This window comes from Procambarus clarkii, chromosome 23, assembly GCF_040958095.1.
Source record: "Procambarus clarkii isolate CNS0578487 chromosome 23, FALCON_Pclarkii_2.0, whole genome shotgun sequence".
Lineage (NCBI taxonomy): Eukaryota > Metazoa > Arthropoda > Malacostraca > Decapoda > Cambaridae > Procambarus > Procambarus clarkii.
In genome coordinates, this window is record NC_091172.1 from 29,999,803 (window position 1) to 30,023,035 (window position 23,233).

The window sequence follows — 23,233 nt, forward strand, 5'->3', positions numbered from 1 at the left end:
CTCCGCGCCAGTCGATTCGCACTTCCTTATGAAGGATCGGAAACCATGTTTGTAAACACACGTCAAACTTCATCTACACCGCTCTCTCTCTCACACATTATCTTAGAGTAAATATTTATCGAGCAATCCCTGCTTCCTCAATTAGCGGGGTTCCTCCTCCTTATTGCTCAGGTGCTTCTGTCCCCTCCCTCCTTCTCTCCCTCTCCTCCTCCTTCTCCCTTTCCTTTCCCTCTCCCTCCTCTCCTCCTCCTCCTCCTCCTCCCTACCACCCGGTCTCACCCGCCACCCGGGCGAGTCCCCCCGCAGTGCGACTCTGGTTGTGGTGCGGGGCGGGTGTTGCGTCCGCTGCTCCTCGCTCTCCCTACCTCATTTGTTGATAGTCCTTCATATCCATGTGACCTGCGGGAGGAGTTTCTCCTGCTGCATCTGGGACGCGGAAGGTATGTGGGTGGCGTCCTTTGCTGGCAGTTAGGCGGCGTTGAGAGACTATAAGGCAAGAATTTAACAAGAATTTTCACTCAATTTAGACGAGATATCCGCAGCCTCTGCAGTCTGCTTTCATTTACTCGTCAAATTCAGTGAGAGCTTCGAGCCAAGGGGTTGTTAAGCGGTCACGGGTCGGGTAGTTGCACCAGACAGCCGATGAGCTGGAGTGAACTACTTGGATGTTTTAGATTTGTGGCGTTAATGGGGGAGGATTGGTACTTGTAGAGCGTTGAGATCTCTGGGTGGGCAGCCGGTGGTGGGCCGGGCAGGTCTGGCCCCTCGGATAGGTGCGCCCGCCCTCCACACACACACACACACTCACACACACACACACTCACACTCACTCATACACACACACACACACTCACATACACACACTCACTAACGCACACGCACACACAGGAATCAGGAATCTGTAGGCTTAGGTATCTATACATCAGTTGATTAACGGTTGAGGGGCAGACCAAATAGTCAGAGCTCAACCCCCCGCAAGCACAACTAGGTGAGTACACATACACACTCACAGACTGGAAGTCTGACAATACACTAAGAACAACCTACATAAGACTGCTGCTCCAATGTGCAGCACTGGCATAGATCCTCCTCATCATGATGAAAAATATGCAACAAGGTGTAGGACAATTAACCCATTCTTTCAGAATGGGTTAATTGTCCTTGACCGTTCTGAAGGAAAGAAATCGGGTGACATGACAACTACATACAAGATTCTAAGGGAAATTTACAAAACGGAGAAAAAAAAGTGCTGTTCCAAGTGAAGAAAATCAGAACGAGGAACTCAAATGAGTCACAGATGTCAGCGATGTCATGGAGCGAACTCCATGAACATTGTTAACTGTATATAACGGACCGAAAAGCAGAGCTTGGGAGCTGAGACCCGACCCAACAAGCAGGTGATAAAACACAGTGCCATGGGTGGTCTTGTGTCGCGCCGAGAGCCTTTAATAAGATCAATTTTACACAAAGTTCGGTGTGATCTTTGATACAATGAGTTAGTGGGTTAGACCCCCCTGAAGACAGACATTTCACACCATACCATAAGTATTTACGGACCTGTTGTCCGTAAATACGGACAATAAATAAGTATGCAGGCGATGAGTCACAATAACGTGGCTAAAGTATGATGACCAGACCACACACTAGAATGTGAAGGGACGACGACGTTTCGGTCCGTCCTGGACCATCCTGGAATCGACTTGAGAATGGTTTAGGACGGACCGAAACGTCGTCGTCCCTACATTCCCTACATTCTAGTGTGTGGTCTGGTCAACAATAAATAAGTATATAACAGACCCGTTGATCCAAGTAAAACAAGATATGTTGATCATATTTGGTCCCGTTTAATTCATCATCTCCACCCCCGTCCGCTCTCACCAAATGACCCTATACCCAATTCAATCTCGAAACCTGTGAATCTGTCTTAATAATGCTAGCTGCCAGCCTATTCCACTCTCCCTCAACCCTATTTCCAATAACGGAAACCCACTTTCTGTAATAGGCATATTTGGTTGACCGGTTAGGGAAGATTGGGAACAATGATACCAAAACTACTGAATTATTTCCATCATGAACACCCTCTACCCCTCTCATTCCTTACCCTGTTACAACGTTATAATAGATGTGAATTCTTCCTCTAGACAATAATGTTTAATAAAACAACTCAAGGGAAAATATTTAAATAACTCAATCCCCCCCCCCATTAAAAAATCTAGCGAAATTTGTAAATTTCTTGGAAAGTAAATGAATTACATGAAAAAATGTTGAACACCAAATCAGGAGTTCAGTAGCCTTATAGGGCAGCCAGTCTCCTGGACGGCTGCTGGCTGGCTCTGTTGCCCCCCCACCAACACTCACTTAATCCTGAAAAAAGCATCATTTTTACCTCTGATAGAATCTGCTGGCAAAAGGACACTTTGGAATCTTTATCTCCATGCAGTAATCGTGTGCGTATTTGAACCGGGTTGTTGAGAGTGGTTGGGTGTGAATTGGGTGAGGGTGTTGGCAGGTGGGATGAGCCCCGACCGCCTCCTCTTGCTCAGGAATGATTTGTGGGCAACCAGGCTACGGTCTGGGTGAGTTTTACCCCCATATTTGTCCACGATCTTACCTGTTTACATGTGTACCTTGTGTGTGTGTTTGTTTGTGAGTGTGTGTGTGTGTGTGAATGTGAGAGAGTGTGTGTGTTTGCTTATCTCTGTAGTGCTTGTATATATATGTGTGTATGCTATTTGTGTCTTCAGAATCGAGCTATTAGCTCCTGGACCCCGCCTTTCTAACTAATCTACTTTTCCTCTATTATATGTACTGCATATATTTCTCTGTAATGCACGCACACACACGCACACATTCCCAGGAAGCTACTCGTAGCTGTTTAACTGCAAGTTACCTATTTATTGTTAGGTGAACAGGCGCATTTGGGTGAAAGAAACTCTGCCCATTTATTTCTGCCTCCGCCAGGAATTGAACCCGGACCATTACGACTACGACCCCCGGGCGAGGCCTCCCTACCCCTTGCCTCATGTGTGTGTGTATTCACCTAGTTGTATTCACCTAGTTGTGTTTGCGGGGTTTGAGCGTTGCTCTTTCGGCCCGCCTCTCAACTGTCAATCAACTGTTTACTATTTTTTTCTCTCCACACTACACACACACACACACACATCCCAGGAAGCAGCCCGTGACATCTGACTAACTCCCAAGTACCTATTTACTGCTAGGTAACAGGGACATTCAGGATGAAAGAAACTTTGCCAATATGTTTCTGCCTGGTGCGGGAATCGAACCCGCGCCACAGAATTACGAGTCCTGCGCCCTATCCACCAGGCTACCAGGCCCCCATATATGTGTGTGTGTGTGTACACGTGCGTGCATCACTCCCAATGTGATGCAAGGAGATAATTACGAGGGCCTACGCTTCCTACCAGTTTGCGTGCATAGTTCAACACCTAGCGCTCCACGTCTACCAAAGCTGACAACCATACATCTTTCACACGCACTCTTCTCACTCACTTTTACTCTCCTCTCCCGCAAACACACACACACACACGCACACACCCAACTGGCGCCATGGACAAACGGACGCGCGTGTGCTGGCACCATATATGACAATAGCCAACTTCCCCCCCCCCCCCAACCCTGCTGACACGTGTGGGGGACCTGACGAGGCGCAGGTGGAGCTGTAGGAGGTGGTGGGGAGCACAGGTGGTCGCAGGAGGCAACAGGTGAACGAGAAATCTATCGCAGGTGGCTCGAGGGATAGAACAGATGGCAGTAGAGAGAGGGGGAGGGGGGAGAGGGAGGGGAGATGGTACACCAGCATCTGTCCACTCTTGTTACCGCCTACACCTGTTTTTACTTCTCTTTTTCTTGCTCTGTCTCATGGGGGTGGGACACCTGTCTGTACCGCACATCTGCTGCTTCTCTGTCTATCAGCCCTGCTTGTGGTGCAGCTGTACCGCTCTCGGTACTCCTGCTTCCTCTCTCTCCACACACACACACCTGGACCTCACTGTAACCACTCAGTGGACGCCAAGCTGCCACCTGCTGGAGGAGCAGTCCACCTGCTCGTGGACTACCAACCAGCTGTTTGACTACTCTACTATCTGGAGGACTCACCACCACCACTACCTGGAGGACTCACCACCACTACCTGGAGGACTCACCATCACCACTATTAACGGATAATGTACAGTGTTAATATAAGTAGCATTTAATGTTTTTATGAATAGTGTTTATGGTGTTCCAGTGTGCTGGCACGGCGTGGAGCACCACCTGCATAGTGTAACGTGATTGATTTAGAGGTATTACCTATCAGAAAGGGACCAGCTGGTAGCAGTAATACAGGTCTTATAAGATGGGCGCCCACACTCAAGAACAAGTAGTGTGGGTGCCGACACTCCCAAGCTCCGTCAGTGGTCAAGAAAATCACCTGAGGGTGGAAGGTGGGAGTATATTTCGTACTCTCTGTCTGTCTGTCTATCTGCATCTCTCCTTTCTCGTTTCAGTCTATTTGTACATTTGTTTCTATTTATCAGCGTCCTATAACACCTCGTTACTTAGTAACCTGATTCGTTATCTTCTTAACAACATAAGAAGTAGATATCGTCGTAGCGGGCTTGTTTTTCTTCCAATAAGTATACTTTATTTTTGAACGTAGTCCAGGATTAAAGTATACTGTTTATATAGAGTACACCGTGACGCGGGCTACACCTCTGGGATGTACCACCTGGGGTTGATAATGCAACATTTCCATCCATCCATCCACGCTTGTGAGGACAAACGTGGGTAGCACCTTTGGGCTCCTCTTATGTTGTGTTCTGTGATTGTTGCTTCCGTCTCTCTCTCTCTCTCTCAGGTGATGACGCGGATTGTGTGGGTGTTTGAGGCCACCTGGTGAGGGAGGAGGGTAGATCTGCTCTGTAGGATGCTGAGGAGGATGGGATGGGATGCTGGTTGAGGCTGTGAGATGGGTTAAGAGCATGTCTGATGGGAGAAGGCTAGCCGGGGTCTTATAGAAACAGACGATAGTGGTAATAAGCTATTTATATGTGGGGGATTAACTGAGTGGGATGGGGGAAGTTAAGGGTACTGTGGGAAGCTTAGGATGCTCCGGGAGGCTAAGAGGACCTGGAGAATTTGTAGAAACCTGGAGAGCTGTGAAATGAGAAGGATAGCATAGTGTAGGGCAGCACCAGTGGGGCTCCCAGCGTGGGTCTTACGAGTCTAAAGGCTGACGAGGAATGATTGCCATGAAACTGCCCATTTACCGACTGTCTCCGTCTCCTCCGCGAGAAACATCCCAAACGGCTGGAGCTTTAGACACACGCTACAATTGGTGGGAGTCATGTGATGCTGCCCTGGATGACGCAGCGTGAAGCCTCTCTCTCACACACACAATGGTCTACTTAACGTTATTGAAAACAATTATGAGGCGAGTTTCCAGAGACGCGGACGAAGGATATTTTGACGAGCGTAATGGGATGGTCTCCACACACACACACACACACACGCACACACACACACACACACACACACGCACACGCACACACACACACACACACACACACACACACACACACACACACACACACACACGCACACACACACACACACACACACACACACACTTCCCACCACACTGGTGGTGGCGAAGACTCCTGTGATTCCTGTCATTAAACACCTACTGTGTGAGCGGCGTGAAGGGGAACTTATTGTTTTGTTTTGAGAGGATAGAGACGACAAGAGGTGGAAATCTTTTTATTGTATTACGTTGGGTGAAGATTGATATCCGTCCGGCTGCTGCAGTCGGACCAACACTCCTCAGGAGACCTGTCTGGGGAGTGGAGGGGGGAGTGGAGGGGGGGAAATAACGCTGCATCTTTACATCTGTTTATCACAGATTTACACATTTTGATATCTTGAACTTGAACTGATAACTTGAACTTTCCCACAGTCCCACAACTTTACACCACAGTCCACTACGGGTTCACCATAGCCCGTGATACTTGCAACTTATGTTCCGAGTAACTCAATCTTCAGCAACAACATTCAACATTAAAATATATATATATTTATTGAACATTCATCTTCAATATCATATTTCTTCGGGTCTAGAACCCTTAAGTCATAAGTAATGTTAAAAGGTTCAATAGTGTGTTGTTGAATGAGGCATAAGGGAAGATGAGCGCTGAGATTGATTTCTGATGAGTTCAAGCAGTGTTTACTGCGACGCCGACTCATCATTTAAGGAGAGAGGCATCGTCCTGAGCACAACCAACAAACGTACAACAGGGAGACGTACAACAGGGAGACGTACAACAGGGAGACGTACAACAGGGAGACGTACAACAGGGAGACGTACAACAGGGAGACGTACAACAGAGAGACGTACAACAGGGAGACGTACAACAGGGAGACGTACAACAGGGAGACGTACAACAGAGTGACGTACAACAGAGAGACGTACAACAGAGTGACGTACAACAGAGAGACGTACAACAGAGTGACGTACAACAGAGAGACGTACAACAGAGTGACGTACAACAGAGAGACGTACAACAGAGCGACGTACAACAGGGAGACGTACAACAGGGAGACGTACAACAGGGAGACGTACAACAGGGAGACGTACAACAGAGAGACGTACAACAGAGAGACGTACAACAGAGCGACGTACAACAGGGAGACGTACAACAGGGAGACGTACAACAGGGAGACGTACAACAGGGAGACGTACAACAGGGAGACGTACAACAGAGTGACGTACAACAGAGAGACGTACAACAGAGCGACGTACAACAGGGAGACGTACAACAGGGAGACGTACAACAGGGAGACGTACAACAGGGAGACGTACAACAGGAAGACGTACAACAGGGAGACGTACAACAGAGAAACGTACAACAGAGAGACGTACAACAGAGAGACGTACAACAGAGTGACGTACAACAGAGAGACGTACAACAGAGCGACGTACAACAGGGAGACGTACAACAGGGAGACGTACAACAGGGAGACGTACAACAGGGAGACGTACAACAGGGAGACGTACAACAGGGAGACGTACAACAGGAAGACGTACAACAGGGAGACGTACAACAGAGAAACGTACAACAGAGAGACGTACAACAGAGAGACGTACAACAGAGAGACGTACAACAGGGAGACGTACAACAGGGAGACGTACAACAGAGAGACGTACAACAGGGAGACGTACAGCAGAGAGACGTACAAAAGAGAGACGTACAACAGAGTGACGTACAACAGAGAGACGTACAACAGAGCGACGTACAACAGGTAGACGTACAACAGGGAGACGTACAACAGGGAGACGTACAACAGGGAGACGTACAACAGAGAGACGTACAAAAGAGACGTACAACAGAGAGACGTACAACAGAGAGACGTACAACAGGGAGACGTACAACAGGGAGACGTACAATAGGGAGACGTACAACAAGGAGACGTACAACAGGGAGACGTACAACAGAGAGACGTACAATCGGGAGACGTACAACAGAGAGACGTACAACAGAGAGACGTACAACAGCGACGTACAACACGGAGACGTACAACAGAGAGACGTACAACAGAGAGACGTACAACAGAGAGACGTACAACAGGGAGACGTACAACAGAGAGACGTACAACAGGGAGACGTACAACACGGAGACGTACAACAGGGAGACGTACAACAGGGAGACGTACAACAGGGAGACGTACAACAGGGAGACGTACAACAGAGAGACGTACAAAAGAGACGTACAACAGAGAGACGTACAACAGAGAGACGTACAACAGGGAGACGTACAGCAGAGAGACGTACAAAAGAGAGACGTACAACAGAGTGACGTACAACAGAGAGACGTACAACAGAGTGACATACAACAGAGAGACGTACAACAGAGCGACGTACAACAGGGAGACGTACAACAGGGAGACGTACAACAGGGAGACGTACAACAGGGAGACGTACAACAGGAAGACGTACAACAGGGAGACGTACAACAGAGAAACGTACAACAGAGAGACGTACAACAGAGAGACGTACAACAGAGTGACGTACAACAGAGAGACGTACAACAGAGCGACGTACAACAGGGAGACGTACAACAGGGAGACGTACAACAGGGAGACGTACAACAGGGAGACGTACAACAGGGAGACGTACAACAGGAAGACGTACAACAGGGAGACGTACAACAGAGAAACGTACAACAGAGAGACGTACAACAGAGAGACGTACAACAGAGAGACGTACAACAGGGAGACGTACAACAGGGAGACGTACAACAGAGAGACGTACAACAGGGAGACGTACAGCAGAGAGACGTACAAAAGAGAGACGTACAACAGAGTGACGTACAACAGAGAGACGTACAACAGAGCGACGTACAACAGGTAGACGTACAACAGGGAGACGTACAACAGGGAGACGTACAACAGGGAGACGTACAACAGAGAGACGTACAAAAGAGACGTACAACAGAGAGACGTACAACAGAGAGACGTACAACAGGGAGACGTACAACAGGGAGACGTACAATAGGGAGACGTACAACAAGGAGACGTACAACAGGGAGACGTACAACAGAGAGACGTACAATCGGGAGACGTACAACAGAGAGACGTACAACAGAGAGACGTACAACAGCGACGTACAACACGGAGACGTACAACAGAGAGACGTACAACAGAGAGACGTACAACAGAGAGACGTACAACAGGGAGACGTACAACAGAGAGACGTACAACAGGGAGACGTACAACACGGAGACGTACAACAGGGAGACGTACAACAGGGAGACGTACAACAGCGACGTACAACAGGGAGACGTACAACAGAGAGACGTACAACAGAGAGACGTACAACAGAGAGACGTACAACAGAGAGACGTACAACAGAGAGACGTACAACAGAGAGACGTACAACAGGGTGACGTACAACAGAGAGACGTACAACAGAGAGACGTACAACAGAGAGACGTACAACAGGGAGACGTACAACAGAGAGACGTACAACAGAGAGACGTACAACAGAGAGACGTACAACAGAGAGACGTACAACAGGGAGACGTACAACAGAGAGACGTACAACAGAGAGACGTACAACAGAGAGACGTACAACAGAGAGACGTACAACAGAGAGACGTACAACAGGGAGACGTACAACAGAGACACGTACAATAGGGAGACGTACACCAGAGAGACGTACAACAGAGGGGCGCCGACGAGGACACGAGGTAAGGAACACGTGCACGAGACCAACCCGTCATCTCAAACCTTCACAGCGTCACTTAATTGATATGATAAATTGCCCGAACTTAACCTACCCGAGGATCTACGAATAGAAAACGGGACGTCACGTCAATTTTGTGCAACCCGTTCTCGCAAATTTAATAAGTCAATATTGACTTATTAAATATGTGCATAGGTGACATACTTAACATAATAGATACCCTTAAAAAGATTCATAGAAAACACCGACCTTACCTAACCTTGTTAGTATCTTAAGATAAGCATCTTATTGCTTCGTAATTACAATTATTACGTAACCTATAATAGGTATAGGTTAAGTAATAATTGTAATTACGAAGCAATAAGATGCTTATCTTAAGATACTAACAAGGTTAGGTAAGGTCGGTGTTTTTATGAATCTTTTTAAGGGTATCTATTATGGTTAGTATATCACCTATGCACGTAGTTAATAAGTCAATATTGACTTTACGAATTTGCGAGAACGGGTTGATTTTGTGAGTCGCTATGATTTTTAGCACGCCCTATGGGGCTATATACGTTAAAATTCGACGTAGTGTTCGAGACGAGGAATTGATGAGACACCCCTGCAACCCTGCTACTGTGTTCGCACATGGAAAACGGGGAACGTAAGGTCAAAATCACTTCAAGTATTTACGTATTCCCTTACGACACATCTTACCTGATCAGAGACCGGGCCTGCTGGGGCATTAGTTCCCAGGAGCAACATATCATGGCGGAGGTGTTTATAATGTATAATGATGTACAGGTTCGTAGGTGGGTATGCTGGCGGGGTGGTGGTCCCCGGGGGAGAGCTGGTAGGCTGTGTGACTAACACTTGACCAGGATATGAGGACATGATTACTGAAATATGAGGAACGAGTGATGGAACTTTTTAAATTTTAATCACGTGGATAATCTGGGACTGAAGGGAGCCGGTCGGCCGAGCGGACAGCACACTGAACTTGTGATCCTGTGGTCCCGGGTACGATCCCAGGCGCCGGCGAGAAACAATAGGCAGAGTTTCTTTCACTCTATGCCCCTGTTACCTAGCAGTAAAATAGGTACCTGGGGGTGTTAGTCAGCTGTCACGGGCTGCTTCCTGAGGGGTGGAGGCCTGGTCGAGGACCGGGCCGCGGGGACACTAAAGCCCCGAAATCATCTCAAGATAACCTGGGATCGAACTCCGTCCCTGTGAACAGCGAGGCTATCGCTGCGCTGGCAAGCTTAAGGTTATCGATAAACAGATAAGGAGAATAAGGTTACCTCGATCTACTGACTTTCAACATTTTTTTTTTTTTATGAATCACCTGATCGACATCTCCCCAAAGATGGAAAATGAGTTGATTCCGCCAGCAGCTGCCGGTGTTGGCGCGCCCTAAGTCTCCAGGCTTTAACCCATCTATTAAGTTACTTTAGAATTAAGGTTTTATCAATTTGAAAGATATTACCAACTTTTTCTTAAAACATTTACGAAGCCCGTGCATCCTCGGGCGGAGACGGTGAAGCAAAACGCGTCGCTGGAGAGAAAATTGCAGGTGACGGGTGCAGATGGCGCTACGGGAGGCAAGATGGAGGAGTTTGAGGGGCCGGTAACCTGGCAGCCTCCTCCAGTTACAGCCCCGCTCCTGTGACAGGTAAGTCCACTACGGGCTCGCCATAGCCCGTGCTACTTGCAACGTTTTGTTCCCAGTAGCTGAATCTTAAACAACAAAAAACTGGCAGCCTCCGTCTTAGGGCGAGGGGGGGAAGGGGGGGGGGGGCTGGTAGTGTGTACAGCGTCTCTGTGTGATCACTATCTACTCCCCAGACACCCTGGTGGTTAAGGTCCCGGGTCCCCATCTTCCTCAGATACAAGATCTTCCGCCCTGATAACCTCTCCCTCACCGCCGTGATAACCTCTCCCTCACCGCCCTGATAACCTCTCCCTCACCGCCCTGATAACCTCTCCCTCACCGCCCTGATAACCTCTCCCTCGCCGCCCTGATAACCTCTCCCTCGCCACCCTGATAACCTCTCCCTCGCCGCCCTGATAACCTCTCCCTCGCCGCCCTGATAACCTCTCCCTCGCCACCCTGATAACCTCTCCCTCGCCGCCCTGATAAACTGTCTTCCTTGGTTCCTTTATTGTGTCGTGTGTGCGTCCTACTCGTTACCTCCCAACAACGTCCACCACAAACACCCCTGATTCCTAAACTTCCCATAACTCCCTTTACCCTCCCTTTACCCCTCCCTTTACCCCTCCCTTTACCCCCTTAGCCCTCATCCCACTTAGACTAGACGCCTCGGGGGCCCAACCCACCATTAGGGAAAAGTCTATTTGGTCATATTATCATCCTTATCTGCATTCCATCCATCAGGAGAGGTAGCGAGGAGCTGCATTCTACACCTTTAGCTCTCCCTAGCCCTTACCCCCCCCCTACTGTATTCCCTACTGTATCTTATGCTATGCATGCGTCTGGCTGTAGCCCTTCTGTATCTTGTGATGTAGACCATCTGTACCTCCAAGTATCCTCCGTGTCTATGCCTGTGAGACTTGTGGTTCCTTCAAGAGGGTTTGAGATCTTGCTTCGTCCATTAAGGCTGGAGTGAGGCGGTATATTGAGAGAGAGAGAGAGAGAGAGAGAGAGAGAGAGAGAGAGAGAGAGAGAGAGAGAGAGAGAGAGAGAGAGAGAGAGGGAGGGAGAGAGAGGGAGAGAGAGAGAGAGAGAGAGAGAGAGAGAGAGAGAGAGAGAGAGAGAGAGAGAGAGAGAGAGAGAGAGAGAGAGAGAGAGAGAAGGAGAGAGAGAGAGAGAGAGAGAGAGAGAGAGAGAGAGAGAGAGAGAGAGAGAGAGAGAGGGAGGGAGAGAGAGGGAGAGAGAGAGAGAGAGAGAGAGAGAGAGAGAGAGAGAGAGAGAGAGAGAGAGAGAGAGAGAGAGAGAGAGAGAGAGAGAGAGAGAGAGAGAGAGAGAGGGAGGGAGGGAGAGAGAGGGAGAGTGTCAAGGAGAGCCTCATTCCCTAGGCTGCTCTCGTGGTGTAAGTTTTTCCTCTCATCAAAACTCGTATACTTCCCACTTTTTCTTCCAGGTGCGGGAATGTGTGTAAAGATATGTAGCTTCTACATATTTGCTTCCCCTCCGCAACACCTGTCTTTCCCAGCTTCCGTCAACTACAGGTGTTTTCCCCACCAGTGTTGGCCCCACACCTGCGCCAAACAATACCTTCCACACCACATCTGTGTCACCCTTGTGCCTCGCCCCGCACCAGTTTTGTCACACATGCCAACACCTGCCTCACACACACACCTGCTTCACACACACCTGTCGAGAACCATCACCCGTGTACCTCATATACAGTCCCTATGGCGTAGCGGTATCATACTCGCCTCACGAGTAATCGGAATCCCTCTGGGTTCGAGTCCTGGCCAGGGAAGATTGACTGGATGCCAGTTCCTAACGACTCACTCCTATTCACCCAGCAGTAATTGAGTGCCTGCTTGTTAACCGGCTGGCGGGTGGTGTTCTAGGGGGAAGACTAGTAGGGTAAGGCTTACCCTACTTCCAGCAGTGGGAGGGGCAAGCTGTCTGGCTGTCTGTCTGTCTGTCTGTCTGTCTGTCTGTCTGTCTGTCTGTCTGTCTGTCTGTCTGTCTGTCTGTCTGTCTGTCTGCTAACAGAAGTCGTCTGCTCCTTTGCCCTCCTGTGTGAAATCAAATATCGGGTTCTCACACACTTGTCCTAACTCCTCAACCACCTACTCCTCCCACACACACACCTACCACCACCTACTCCCTCCCCCCACACACCTGACACCAACACCTGTCCTCCCCCCCCCTCCCCCCACAGCTCGCGTTGCAACACCCTGATATTAACTGTCATTATATTTGGTCACGATCACGTTTTTGTGGGAGATTCCCACACTCGAGTCGAGTTAGATCTCAAGGCTTCAAGCCGTACTTCCATGTATGTCATTGTCTGCCTTTATTATTACTATTGTGTAAAGTTAAAATTCCCTTAACTGTTTTTTTAGATTTTTACATTTAATCTGTAAATTACACGGATAAAAGTGCATTCATACACAGCTATATATAAAAAATGGGAAGGGTTTTCAGTTTGTTTGGACAGGACTGAAGGTCAGACGTTTATGGCTAGTTTTGTTAAACCTTTCAGGATGACAGTTGAGTGTGGTAGGGCTGTCATAGGCGGGTCGTGGTCGGCTTCATTGTGATTACGGTCGACCTGGGCACTGCTGGGTACCCCATGTGTGTGTGTACTCACCTAGTTGTACTGACCTAGTTGTGCTTGAGGGGGTTGAGCTCTGGCTCTTTGGTACCGCCTCTCAACCGTCAATCAACAGGTGTACAGGTTCCTGAGCCTGGTTGATACCTGGTTGATACCTGGTTGATACCTGGTTGATGGGGTTCTGGGAGTTCTTCTACTCCCCAAGCCCGGCCCGAGGCCAGGCTCGACTTGTGAGAGTTTGGTCCACCAGGCTGTTGCTTGGAGAAATAGAGAAATAGAGCCTACTGGGCTCTATCATATCTACACTTGAAACTGTGTATGGAGTCAGCCTCCACCACATCACTGCCTAATGCATTCCATTTGTCAACCACTCTGACACTGAAAAAGTTCTTTCTAATATCTCTGTGGCTCATTTGGACACTCAGTTTCCACCTGTGTCCCCTAGTGCGTGTGTCCCTTGTGTGTGTGTGTGTGTGTGTGTGTGTGTGTGTGTGTGTGTGTATGTGTGTGTGTGTGTCACATGTTCCACCAAGATACACATCTCTCCCGCCTAGTAAGGTTCATACACCTTGTACAGAGTCTGGAAGTCACCCAGTTATTTTTATTGTACTCAAGAGGCGGGCTAACTGCCGACATTTTTAATTATATCAACTTTAAGTTAGTAGCCTGGTTACCTGGTTGATAACTGGTTGATGGGGTTCTGGGAGTTCTTCTACTCCCCAAGCCCGGCCCGAGGCCAGGCTCGACTTGTGAGAGTTTGGTCCACCAGGCTGTTGGTTGGAGCGGCCCGCAGGCCCACATACCCACCACAGCCCGGTTGGTCCGGCACTCCTTGGAGGAATAAATCTAGTTTCCTCTTGAAGATGTCCACGGTTGTTCCGGCAATATTTCTTATGCTTGCTGGGAGGACGTTGAACAACCGCGGACCTCTGATGTTTATACAGTGTTCTCTGATTGTGCCTATGGCACCTCTGCACCTCTGTAGGGAGGAAGGGAAGGGGAAAATATCAGGAGAAAGCGCCAAGCCGTTACGACTATATAGCACTTGGAAGGGGGTCAGGATAATGATTTGGTATGGGAAGGGGGAGGGGAGGGGTGGAAGGAATAGTGCCCAACTACTTGGACGATCGGGGATTGAACGCCGACCTGCATGAAGCGAGACCGTCGCTCTACCGTCCAGGCGAGGCCAGGAGTGCGCGTCTGCAGCAAAAAAATGGTGGATCGACTCGACTGAGAGGCGGCAATATCCCGCCAAAAATACTTGAGGCGCGGGGCGACAAGTCTCCCATGTTGTAGAGACTCTGATTGCCTGAATGTGGGAGGGTGGCCAATCAGAGAGCCCCCCGACGTGACGTCAGCGCCCAGGTGACAATGCGGGAAGCGTGATATACGTTCCCAGCGTCCCGGGACATCAAATTGAAATTGAAATTGAAATTGAAATAAGTTTATTGAGGTAAAATACACACAAAGGGATGAGGTAAGGGGTGACAGGCTGCGTCACTCGTCGGTCCCGCAAGGCGAAGTTTGGTTCACAAGGAGGGCGGGGGGGGGGACGTCTTGACTGGGAGTACTCAATAAATATGGCAGAGGAATCAACGAGCAAGACGGGGGAGACATCTCCCGTCACGCAGGGTGCAGTTGCGCCTCCACAGATCTCCAGTATCATCTCTTGATACTGGTAATGGCTCAAAAGGGCCACCACTTACGGGCTAATCATGCCCGTGCCACCTTTTGGGTGCCTTAATCTTTATTAGTCAATCAATCAACGAACAACTTCTGTGTACTGGAGTACCTGGAGCATTATAGGAGGTGACCAGAGGCTCCTTATGGTGTTTCAGGAGGCAGTGGTGTAAGGGACGACCCGCGGGTCGTTCCTGGGAGTTGGATACTCCCAGAAGGCTACTGGGAGACAACCCTGGTGGGAGGAACTCCCTTAGACACGTCACTTGTCTATAGGAGACCAACACCAGCGAATCAGCTTGGCAGGGCGGCGGAAATCTGGGGAACCCTCTTCGAATCCCAGTTTACTCGACAAGTAGAGGAGTACCAGTAGTGATCGTACTCCTCGCAGAGGAGATCGAAGCGACCAGCTGTTGTGACGACGAGAGAGGAAGTCTACAAGAATATTACAAAAAAAATGACCTGCCGAATCATCTACCAACCTCAACAGGCTGCTGGGACAGAAACAGCCAGTCCACAGTATATACAGGTAGACCAGTTCCTCTCCCCCATTCCCTTTGTGACACGATGTTAATATAACTTGTCCCAGGAACTCGGAATAATTGTCTTGTGGGCAGCGAGTCTGTTTATTTATGTGTGTGTAAACTTTGTGGTAAACTCGCACGCGGGTATTCCAGAACAGTTGTGAGTTTACTCAGAGGAGATCAAGGCAACCATTTTATAATGGGTAACGTAATATTGTATTTATTGGGAAACACTTGTTAGAGTAAAAAGCTTTTTGAATCTTATGAAATTTATTGAGCGAGTAAACTCGTTTAAGAAAAGTTATATATAGATTATAGTTTAATTACCAATGTCTAGTGTTGGCATTTTGGTTTCTATCTTTGTGCCCAACCACTTGGGCGCAGACGGCTGTCCAACCACACGGGCTGGACGATCTCGGTTCATGCAGGTCGGTGTTCAATCCCCGACCGTCCACGTTGTTGGGCACCATTCCTTCCCCCCCCCCCGTCCCATCCCAATTATCCTGACCCCTTCCAAGTGCTATATAGTCGTAATGGCTTGGAGCGTCCTTCATCACAGAAATCTTACATATAGGAAAAGAAGCATACTTATCCAGGGTTGTCAATCACCCTAAATTGGATATCAAGTCACACTGGTATAGATGGTAATGAAAAGACAGACTCACTAGCAAAAACTGCCACTGCTCTACCTGTTGTACAGGTTCAAATACCTCCAAGTTTCTCACAGATTAAGGAGAAAATCAAGAAGAAAATACTCACAACTTTCATAAGTTGCCACAGAGCCAAAGTAGCGGAAGGAAGATCCACTGCCATGTGGTACGAACAAGCCACTGGGAACTACTCTTTCAAGCCTGACAGAAAAGATATCCAGAAACATTGCAGTGGCCATACACAGACTCAGACTTGGTTACAAGTGCTGCTGGGAGGTAATAAACCCAATAGTTAAAAGAGTGTCATATCTGTGGAACAGAAGCTAAGAGGGAGGGGGGGGGGGGTGAAGGAAGAATCCCCACCTCCATTTAAAACTTTGACCCAAATATCACAGTAACAAGGTTCTCGCGAATAACCGAACTCACTTACGGGCTCACCATAGCCCGTGCTACATGGACATTTCGTTCTGAGTAGCTAAATCTAAAACAACAACAACGTGTGTTTATTCTTTAGATTAAGATATCCTAAAACTTTAATAAGATTTAGACATAAAAGAAGAATATTCAAAAAGAACAAATTTAACCATTACATAGAAACGTTGCCAGAAATTCCAAAAATTTGTCAAATCAAATTTGTAAAATCAAAAAATATATTAAGGAAAATTAATATATAAATAAAAATAATTAAAATTTCTGGTGATGACAATTAATGTGTGTAAATACGGTAATTCCACGTAAAGTTTACAATATATATTTTATCTTGGACAAACCGGTAAATAGCTCGAACAAAGAATAAAGCCACACAAGTATAGCTTAATGACAGGTCAGGATTATAATGAAGTTATATATATATATATATATATATATATATATATATATATATGTCGTACCTAGTAGCCAGAACGCACTTCTCAGCCTACTATGCAAGGCCCGATTTGCCTAATAAGCCAAGTTTTCCTGAATTAATATACTTTCTCTAATTTTTTTCCTATGAAATGATAAAGCTACCCATTTCATTATATATGAGGTCAATTTTTTTTTATTGGAGTTAAAATTAACGTAGATATATGACCGAACCTAACCAACCCTACCTAACCTAACCTAACCTATCTTTATAGGTTAGGTTAGGTTAGGTAGCCAAAAAAGTTAGGTTAGGTTAGGTTAGGTAGGTTAGGTAGTCGAAAAACAATTAATTCATGAAAACTTGGCTTATTAGGCAAATTCGGCCTTGCATAGTAGGCTGAGAAGTGAGTTCTGGCTACTAGGTACGACATATATATATATATATATATATATATATATATATATATATATATATATATATATATATATATATATATATATAATATATATAATATATATTGTATATGTGAAGTCATCATCTTGGTTGTATTTGAGTCTTTCAGGAACTCCTGCAATTTGAGGTTCATGTACCGTGACTCTCACGTCTGTGTAATTACTGACTTTTGTCTACAGAGAAACTGTATTTAGTGAGCACGGCTGACCAGACATGTCGTCCCACAAGCACGTATCACTCGTCTCGTCGTACCACAAGCACGTATCCGTACATTGCATTGCTTCACAGACAACTTTTTTATCTCTTTTTTGTCATTTTAAGAATATTTCAAGGACAACTTCTTAGGTGAGTGTTTAACACTCCCTCATCTTTCTCTTCCATCCTCTTCTCTTTCCCCCTCCTTTACCTCATATCATTCCCCTTCCCTCACTCTCCCATCCCCTACCTGTCCCCGGCTCCGCCACCGGACACACTCAGGGGCGTGACTGGAAATCAGAGTGGCGCCGGGCGAGGTGGGAGCGACATTTCAGCCCATTTGTTCCCTGATCGCGTACTCAAATTCTTGTAATTATGTTGAGTTATCGCGAAATGTTGGACGTGTTCTTCTGACGTGCGCTTGAGTGTCTGGCGTGTGCTTGAGCGTTAGAGTCGTTTGTTTTATGTTACCTGGCCTTCGTTAGTTTTAGGCTTATTATTTGTTATCTCTCATGTCGCAGTGGTCACGCAGCCCGTTTTCTGTAAATGTGGATGTTGATAACACTTATCGGTGTAGGTGTTTGGTGTCTGCATAGAATGTTGTTGATGTTATTGACCGGGGAGCCGGCCGGCCGAGCGGACAGCACGCTGGACTTGTGATCCTGTGGTCCCGGGTTCGATCCCGGGCGCCGGAGAGAAACAATGGGCAGAGTTTCTTTCACCCTATGCCCCCTGTTACCTAGCAGTAAAATAGGTACCTGGGTGTTAGTCAGCTGTCACGGGCTGCTTCCTGGGGGTGGAGGCCTGGTCGAGGACCGGCGGCTGGGGCCGCAGGGACACTAAAAAGCCCCGAAATCATCTCAAGATAACCTCAAGATATTATTAATATTATTATTATAAATATGAGAAAATCATAATAATATTATTATTATCTGTAGTTATTATGAGAAAATGATAATAATTATTATCTGTAGTTGATATTATTATTATCACTCTTAAGCAAGGTTCCTACACGTGTAGCAGTATATAAGCAGTATACATATATCATACATAACCAGCATACATGCCCGAAACACTGTGTGTATTAGTGGCTTTAGTCATAGTACATACTAGCACTGTCTAGAAAGCCAATATTCTACTTGTAACTCAATATGTACGTATGTACTTTTACCAAAATGAAAATGTTTTTATATCCATGCAGTATCCATTATCAGCTTAGGTCTATAGTCAGTGTAGATTATCAGTACACGTGAATGCCTTATTGAAGGAGAAACCTTTGTATATTTGTAAGTATGAGGACGTCACATCCTCCTTCCTGCTCTCAGTAATTTCCTTGTAAGATATTGTGTATAACCCGTGACCTCTTGGGTCACACTGCGGCCAGCGTGGCGCGGGAGGGGGAGACTCGTGTATCTTATTTTACCACTAGGTGTACCCTGCCACGCATTGGTGTGGCTCATTAAGCCACAGCAACCCTCCCCTGTCCTACCGTCCTCCCCACCATTCCCCACTCCCCTCGTCCTCCCTACCATTCCTTTCTCCCCCATCCCCTCGTCTTCCCTACCATCCCTCACTCCCCCGTCCCCTCGTCCTCCCCACTCCCTCGTCCGATGCGTTTCCAAATGATCTGATGTTCCCATCAGAAAAAGGAGACCATCAAATGATCTGCTGTTCCCCTCACTAAAAAATAAGAACAGTTAAAAAAACGAAATTAAAAAAAATATATATATACTCACGAAATGAACGGTATGGTAAACAACACAGCTCAATTCCAACGCAATGTCACACAACATTAAATCAAAATGAAAATAAGTTGGTTGGTAGCCTGTTCAAGTTCTTGTCTGGTTGGTATCCCTTGCATACTTTCCTCTCACAGGTTGGTAACCCTTGCATGTCGTTAGCTCACAGGTTGGTAACCCTTGCATGTCGTCCGCTCACAGGTTGGTAACCCTTGCATGTCGTCCGCTCACAGGTTGGTAACCCTTGCATATCGTCCGCTCATAGGTTGGTAACCCTTGCATATCGTCCGCTCACAGGTTGGTAACCCTTGCATATCGTCCGCTCACAGGTTGGTAACCCTGCATGTCGTCAGCTCACAGGTTGGTAACCCTTGCATATCGTCCGCTCACAGGTTGGTAACCCTTGCATTTCGTCCGCTCACAGATTGGTAACCCTTGCATGTCGTCCGCTCACAGGTTGGTAACCCTTGCATGTCGTCCGCTCACAGGTTGGTAACCCTTGCATGTCGTCCGCTCACAGGTTGGTAACCCTTGCATGTCGTCCTCTCACAGGTTGGTAACCCTTGCATGTCGTCCGCTCACAGGTTGGTAACCCTTGCATGTCGTCCGCTCACAGGTTGGTAACCCTTGCATGTCGTCCGCTCACAGGTTGGTAACCCTTGCATGTCGTCCGCTCACAGGTTGGTAACCCTTGCATGTCGTCCGCTCACAGGTTGGTAACCCTTGCATGTCGTCCGCTCACAGGTTGGTAACCCTTGCATGTCGTCCGCTCACAACAAAGTTTAATTTAGTTTCCCTTTAAAGTGGTGCAGCAAGTGGCGGGAACGGCGCTGGTGGACGGTGTCACTAGCTCAGTACAACATGTTCTCCAGCGGCCAGTCCCCCTGGCGGTGCTGGGGCGGGGGTTGTGGAGGGGGTTGTGGAGGGGGTTGTGGAGGGGGTAAGAGAAGGGGGGGGGTAAAGGTGAGGAGATGAACCGGTAGTGGGTTTGGTAGATGGTAGGGAGGATAGCGGTTGTGGTGGCTTGTGTGTGGTTGACGGAAGGAGTTTGGGACAGTGGGAGCGAAGTGTTTTTGGTGGTAGTGGTGTTTACCTATCAGTATTTACCTAACAGTGACTATGGGGATGTGTGGTTTAACTCTTGCACCGCCTACTGCGTCATTTCTTGTCCCTGTTGCATTATAGTCTAGCTATTCTGACGTTCAAACTCTTCGTCGAATCTGTCTTTCAAGTTGTTGATGGAGAACAGCTGAGGAACTAGTGGAAACAGGGCTGTAAGAGGTGATGGATACAAGGAATGTATTGTGAAGCTAGTGGTGATGGAGGCTGTTAATGGTAGTGGTTGGTGGATATATCTGATGACGGAACAGTAATGGAAACAACAGGTTGTAAAGGCGTTACTCTCTCTCTTTCACCGAACCTGTCTCCTGAAGCACTCATCAAAAGGATATCATCAGTAGCGTATGCAAGGTTGGCCAAAATATGAACCCACCCATTAGAACTTTATGTAAGGAATTGACCAGACCACACATTAGAAGGTGAAGGAACGACGACGTTTCGGTCCGTCCTGGACCATTCTCAAGTCGATCAAGACAATCGACTTGAGAATGGTCCAGGAGAACCGAAACGTCGTCGTCCTTTCACCTTCTAGTGTGTGGTCTGGTCAACATACTTTAGCCGCGTTATTGTGACTCATCGCCTGCTTATGTAAGGAATCCTTCAGACCTTTGTGTACCACAAATGTCAGGTCAATCTTGGAGTTTGTGGCTCCACGGTGTAGATTCCATATCTAATCGAGCACAAGACGAAGCTAGAGAAAATTCAGAGATATACAATGACTTGTATACCGCTGCATATTGTCAGAGGTATGCAATATTATTATTTTTATTATTATCTTATATGTTATTATGCACGGCTCGGGTCAGGGACAGGAAGACTATTCTGCAGAAATACATAAATAGATTTTAAAAAAGAGTTTACCATGATTTCTTAATCTTTCTTGTTTCGGTTGGTAGTATTGTGGTCCCGCAAGACCAGCTGCCCATAATTATCGCCTCTGATATTCTCTTGCTATTATATTTATTTGAATATAAAATTATCCCTTATAATACAAATGTAGATATATATATTCACTTGTTGCAATTTCTGCACTGAACAATGTTTTCTTTTCCATTTCCAGACTAACCCGGAAAATTGCTAAGTACCCGCCTCGGCCCCGCTCCTCCACCAAGAACACAGAGATTAATCTCGGCGGTTGAGTCAACAAGAGAATCTTTTTCATTTCGTCCTTCGGACAAGAAGTCCTATAAGAGAGAGAGAGAGAGAGAGAGAGAGAGAGAGAGAGAGAGAGAGAGAGAGAGAGAGAGAGAGAGAGAGAGAGAGAGAGAGAGAGAGGAGACTGGAGACTGGAGACTGGAGACTGGAGACTGGAGACTGAAGTAGGAGGGACCACTGCCGCTACCCCGCTAAGAAGACCGCTCATTCCCAGCTAAGATCGTGAGGAAGACTTGTAAGACCACAAGATACCAGCGATGAGGTCCTCAGTCGCCGTCCCGAGAAGGAAAAGACCTCAGGTACAGAAAAAGATAAAAATATGTTTCTGTTTATGCTTCACATTCTTATATCTGACGTCTTCTTTGAAGATATATTTTGAGGATATATATTTTATTAATATATCTTTTTTGTTACTGGCACTTTTCAGATTATAATGTTTCTGTAATTGTAATGTAATGTATTTGTACTCAGACTCCACTTTAATGACACTAACTGGTACTCCGATTGTTTTTAATATATATTTTTTGTTTATTACTTATTTAAAAAGACTGACTGAGGAAGAGTATAATATCAGCCCAATTTTATCCGTATTTGGTTTTATAATTTCTCAAATTAATACAATATATAAATATATAACTCAATTAAATGGCACAATGGCAAGCAATGATGAGATTGAAATTGAAATAAGTTTATTGAGGTAAAATACCTCAATAAACTTATTTCAATTTCAATTCCAATCTCACTATTAATGAGATTGAACAGTGTAATTGGCTCTTGTATTTAGGGGGAAGTAAAGAAAACGGAGAAGTAATATTGTCTATCCTCAAACACATTGACGGTAATATAATAGTTACCCATGTAATTGAATAATAATAATAGGACACACTATCATATATATTTGTCTCACTATAACTATTTCTTTATCGTCTACTTGGCGAGTATATTACCAAGATGATCTTTACCTTAAGATGAAGATATTTCCTTAAGGTCCTTGTAATTATGATCGAACAATAGGCCTAACACCGTGAGACGGGCAATTAGGCCAATGGAATTACCTGTGAAACATAATTGGCGTGAAATTAACGAGAGCGAATTTAGAAGAGGGTTTAAGGGTGACAGGGGGGAGGGTTTAAGGGTGACAGGGTGGAGGGTTTAAGGGTGAGAGGGTGAGAAAGAGATTTCAATACGTGAAGTCCATGGTGTTTTCTGCCTATTCCGGAGCTTTCAAAGGAAACCCGGAAATACTGTGTTTGTTCTGTTATGATCAGAGAAACAGGAACTCCGCGCTGGGTCAGCGAAATTACAGAAATTGACGGCTTTCCTCCTCCCTTTTGTATCTAGGAGAACGGAAGCCCACACAACGCCAATACTTCACGTTGAACCACAAGTGGTAGACGGGTT

The 23,233-nt window shown here is 46.7% G+C and overlaps 2 protein-coding genes and 1 non-coding gene across 4 annotated transcripts in view; 2 read left to right on the forward strand and 1 right to left on the reverse strand.

The window, feature by feature from the left end:
• The window catches only part of LOC138367891 (uncharacterized), a 125,242-nt gene that overhangs the window by 93,059 nt on the left and 8,950 nt on the right, over nt 1-23,233 (forward strand). Inside the window, exons 1-2 of one of the 2 annotated variants that reach the window (XM_069330047.1) lie at nt 311-440; nt 21,738-22,131. In XM_069330047.1, the coding sequence (XP_069186148.1) occupies nt 22,090-22,131 (42 nt within the window). In that variant the 5' untranslated portion in view covers nt 311-440; nt 21,738-22,089. Of the gene's footprint in view, nt 1-310; nt 441-21,737; nt 22,132-23,233 lie in introns of those variants that run through there. The other variant, XM_069330048.1, reaches the window with a different exon arrangement.
• TRNAT-CGU (transfer RNA threonine (anticodon CGU)) lies at nt 3,264-3,334 on the reverse strand. Its single transcript has one exon. It is a non-coding gene; the product is annotated as a tRNA-Thr (tRNA).
• Nucleotides 4,355-7,300, forward strand: LOC138367797 (putative uncharacterized protein DDB_G0282133). The gene is made up of 2 exons (XM_069329767.1): nt 4,355-4,442; nt 6,249-7,300. Exons 1-2 carry the CDS (start codon nt 4,355-4,357, stop codon nt 7,298-7,300), a joined length of 1,140 nt encoding a protein of 379 aa, XP_069185868.1.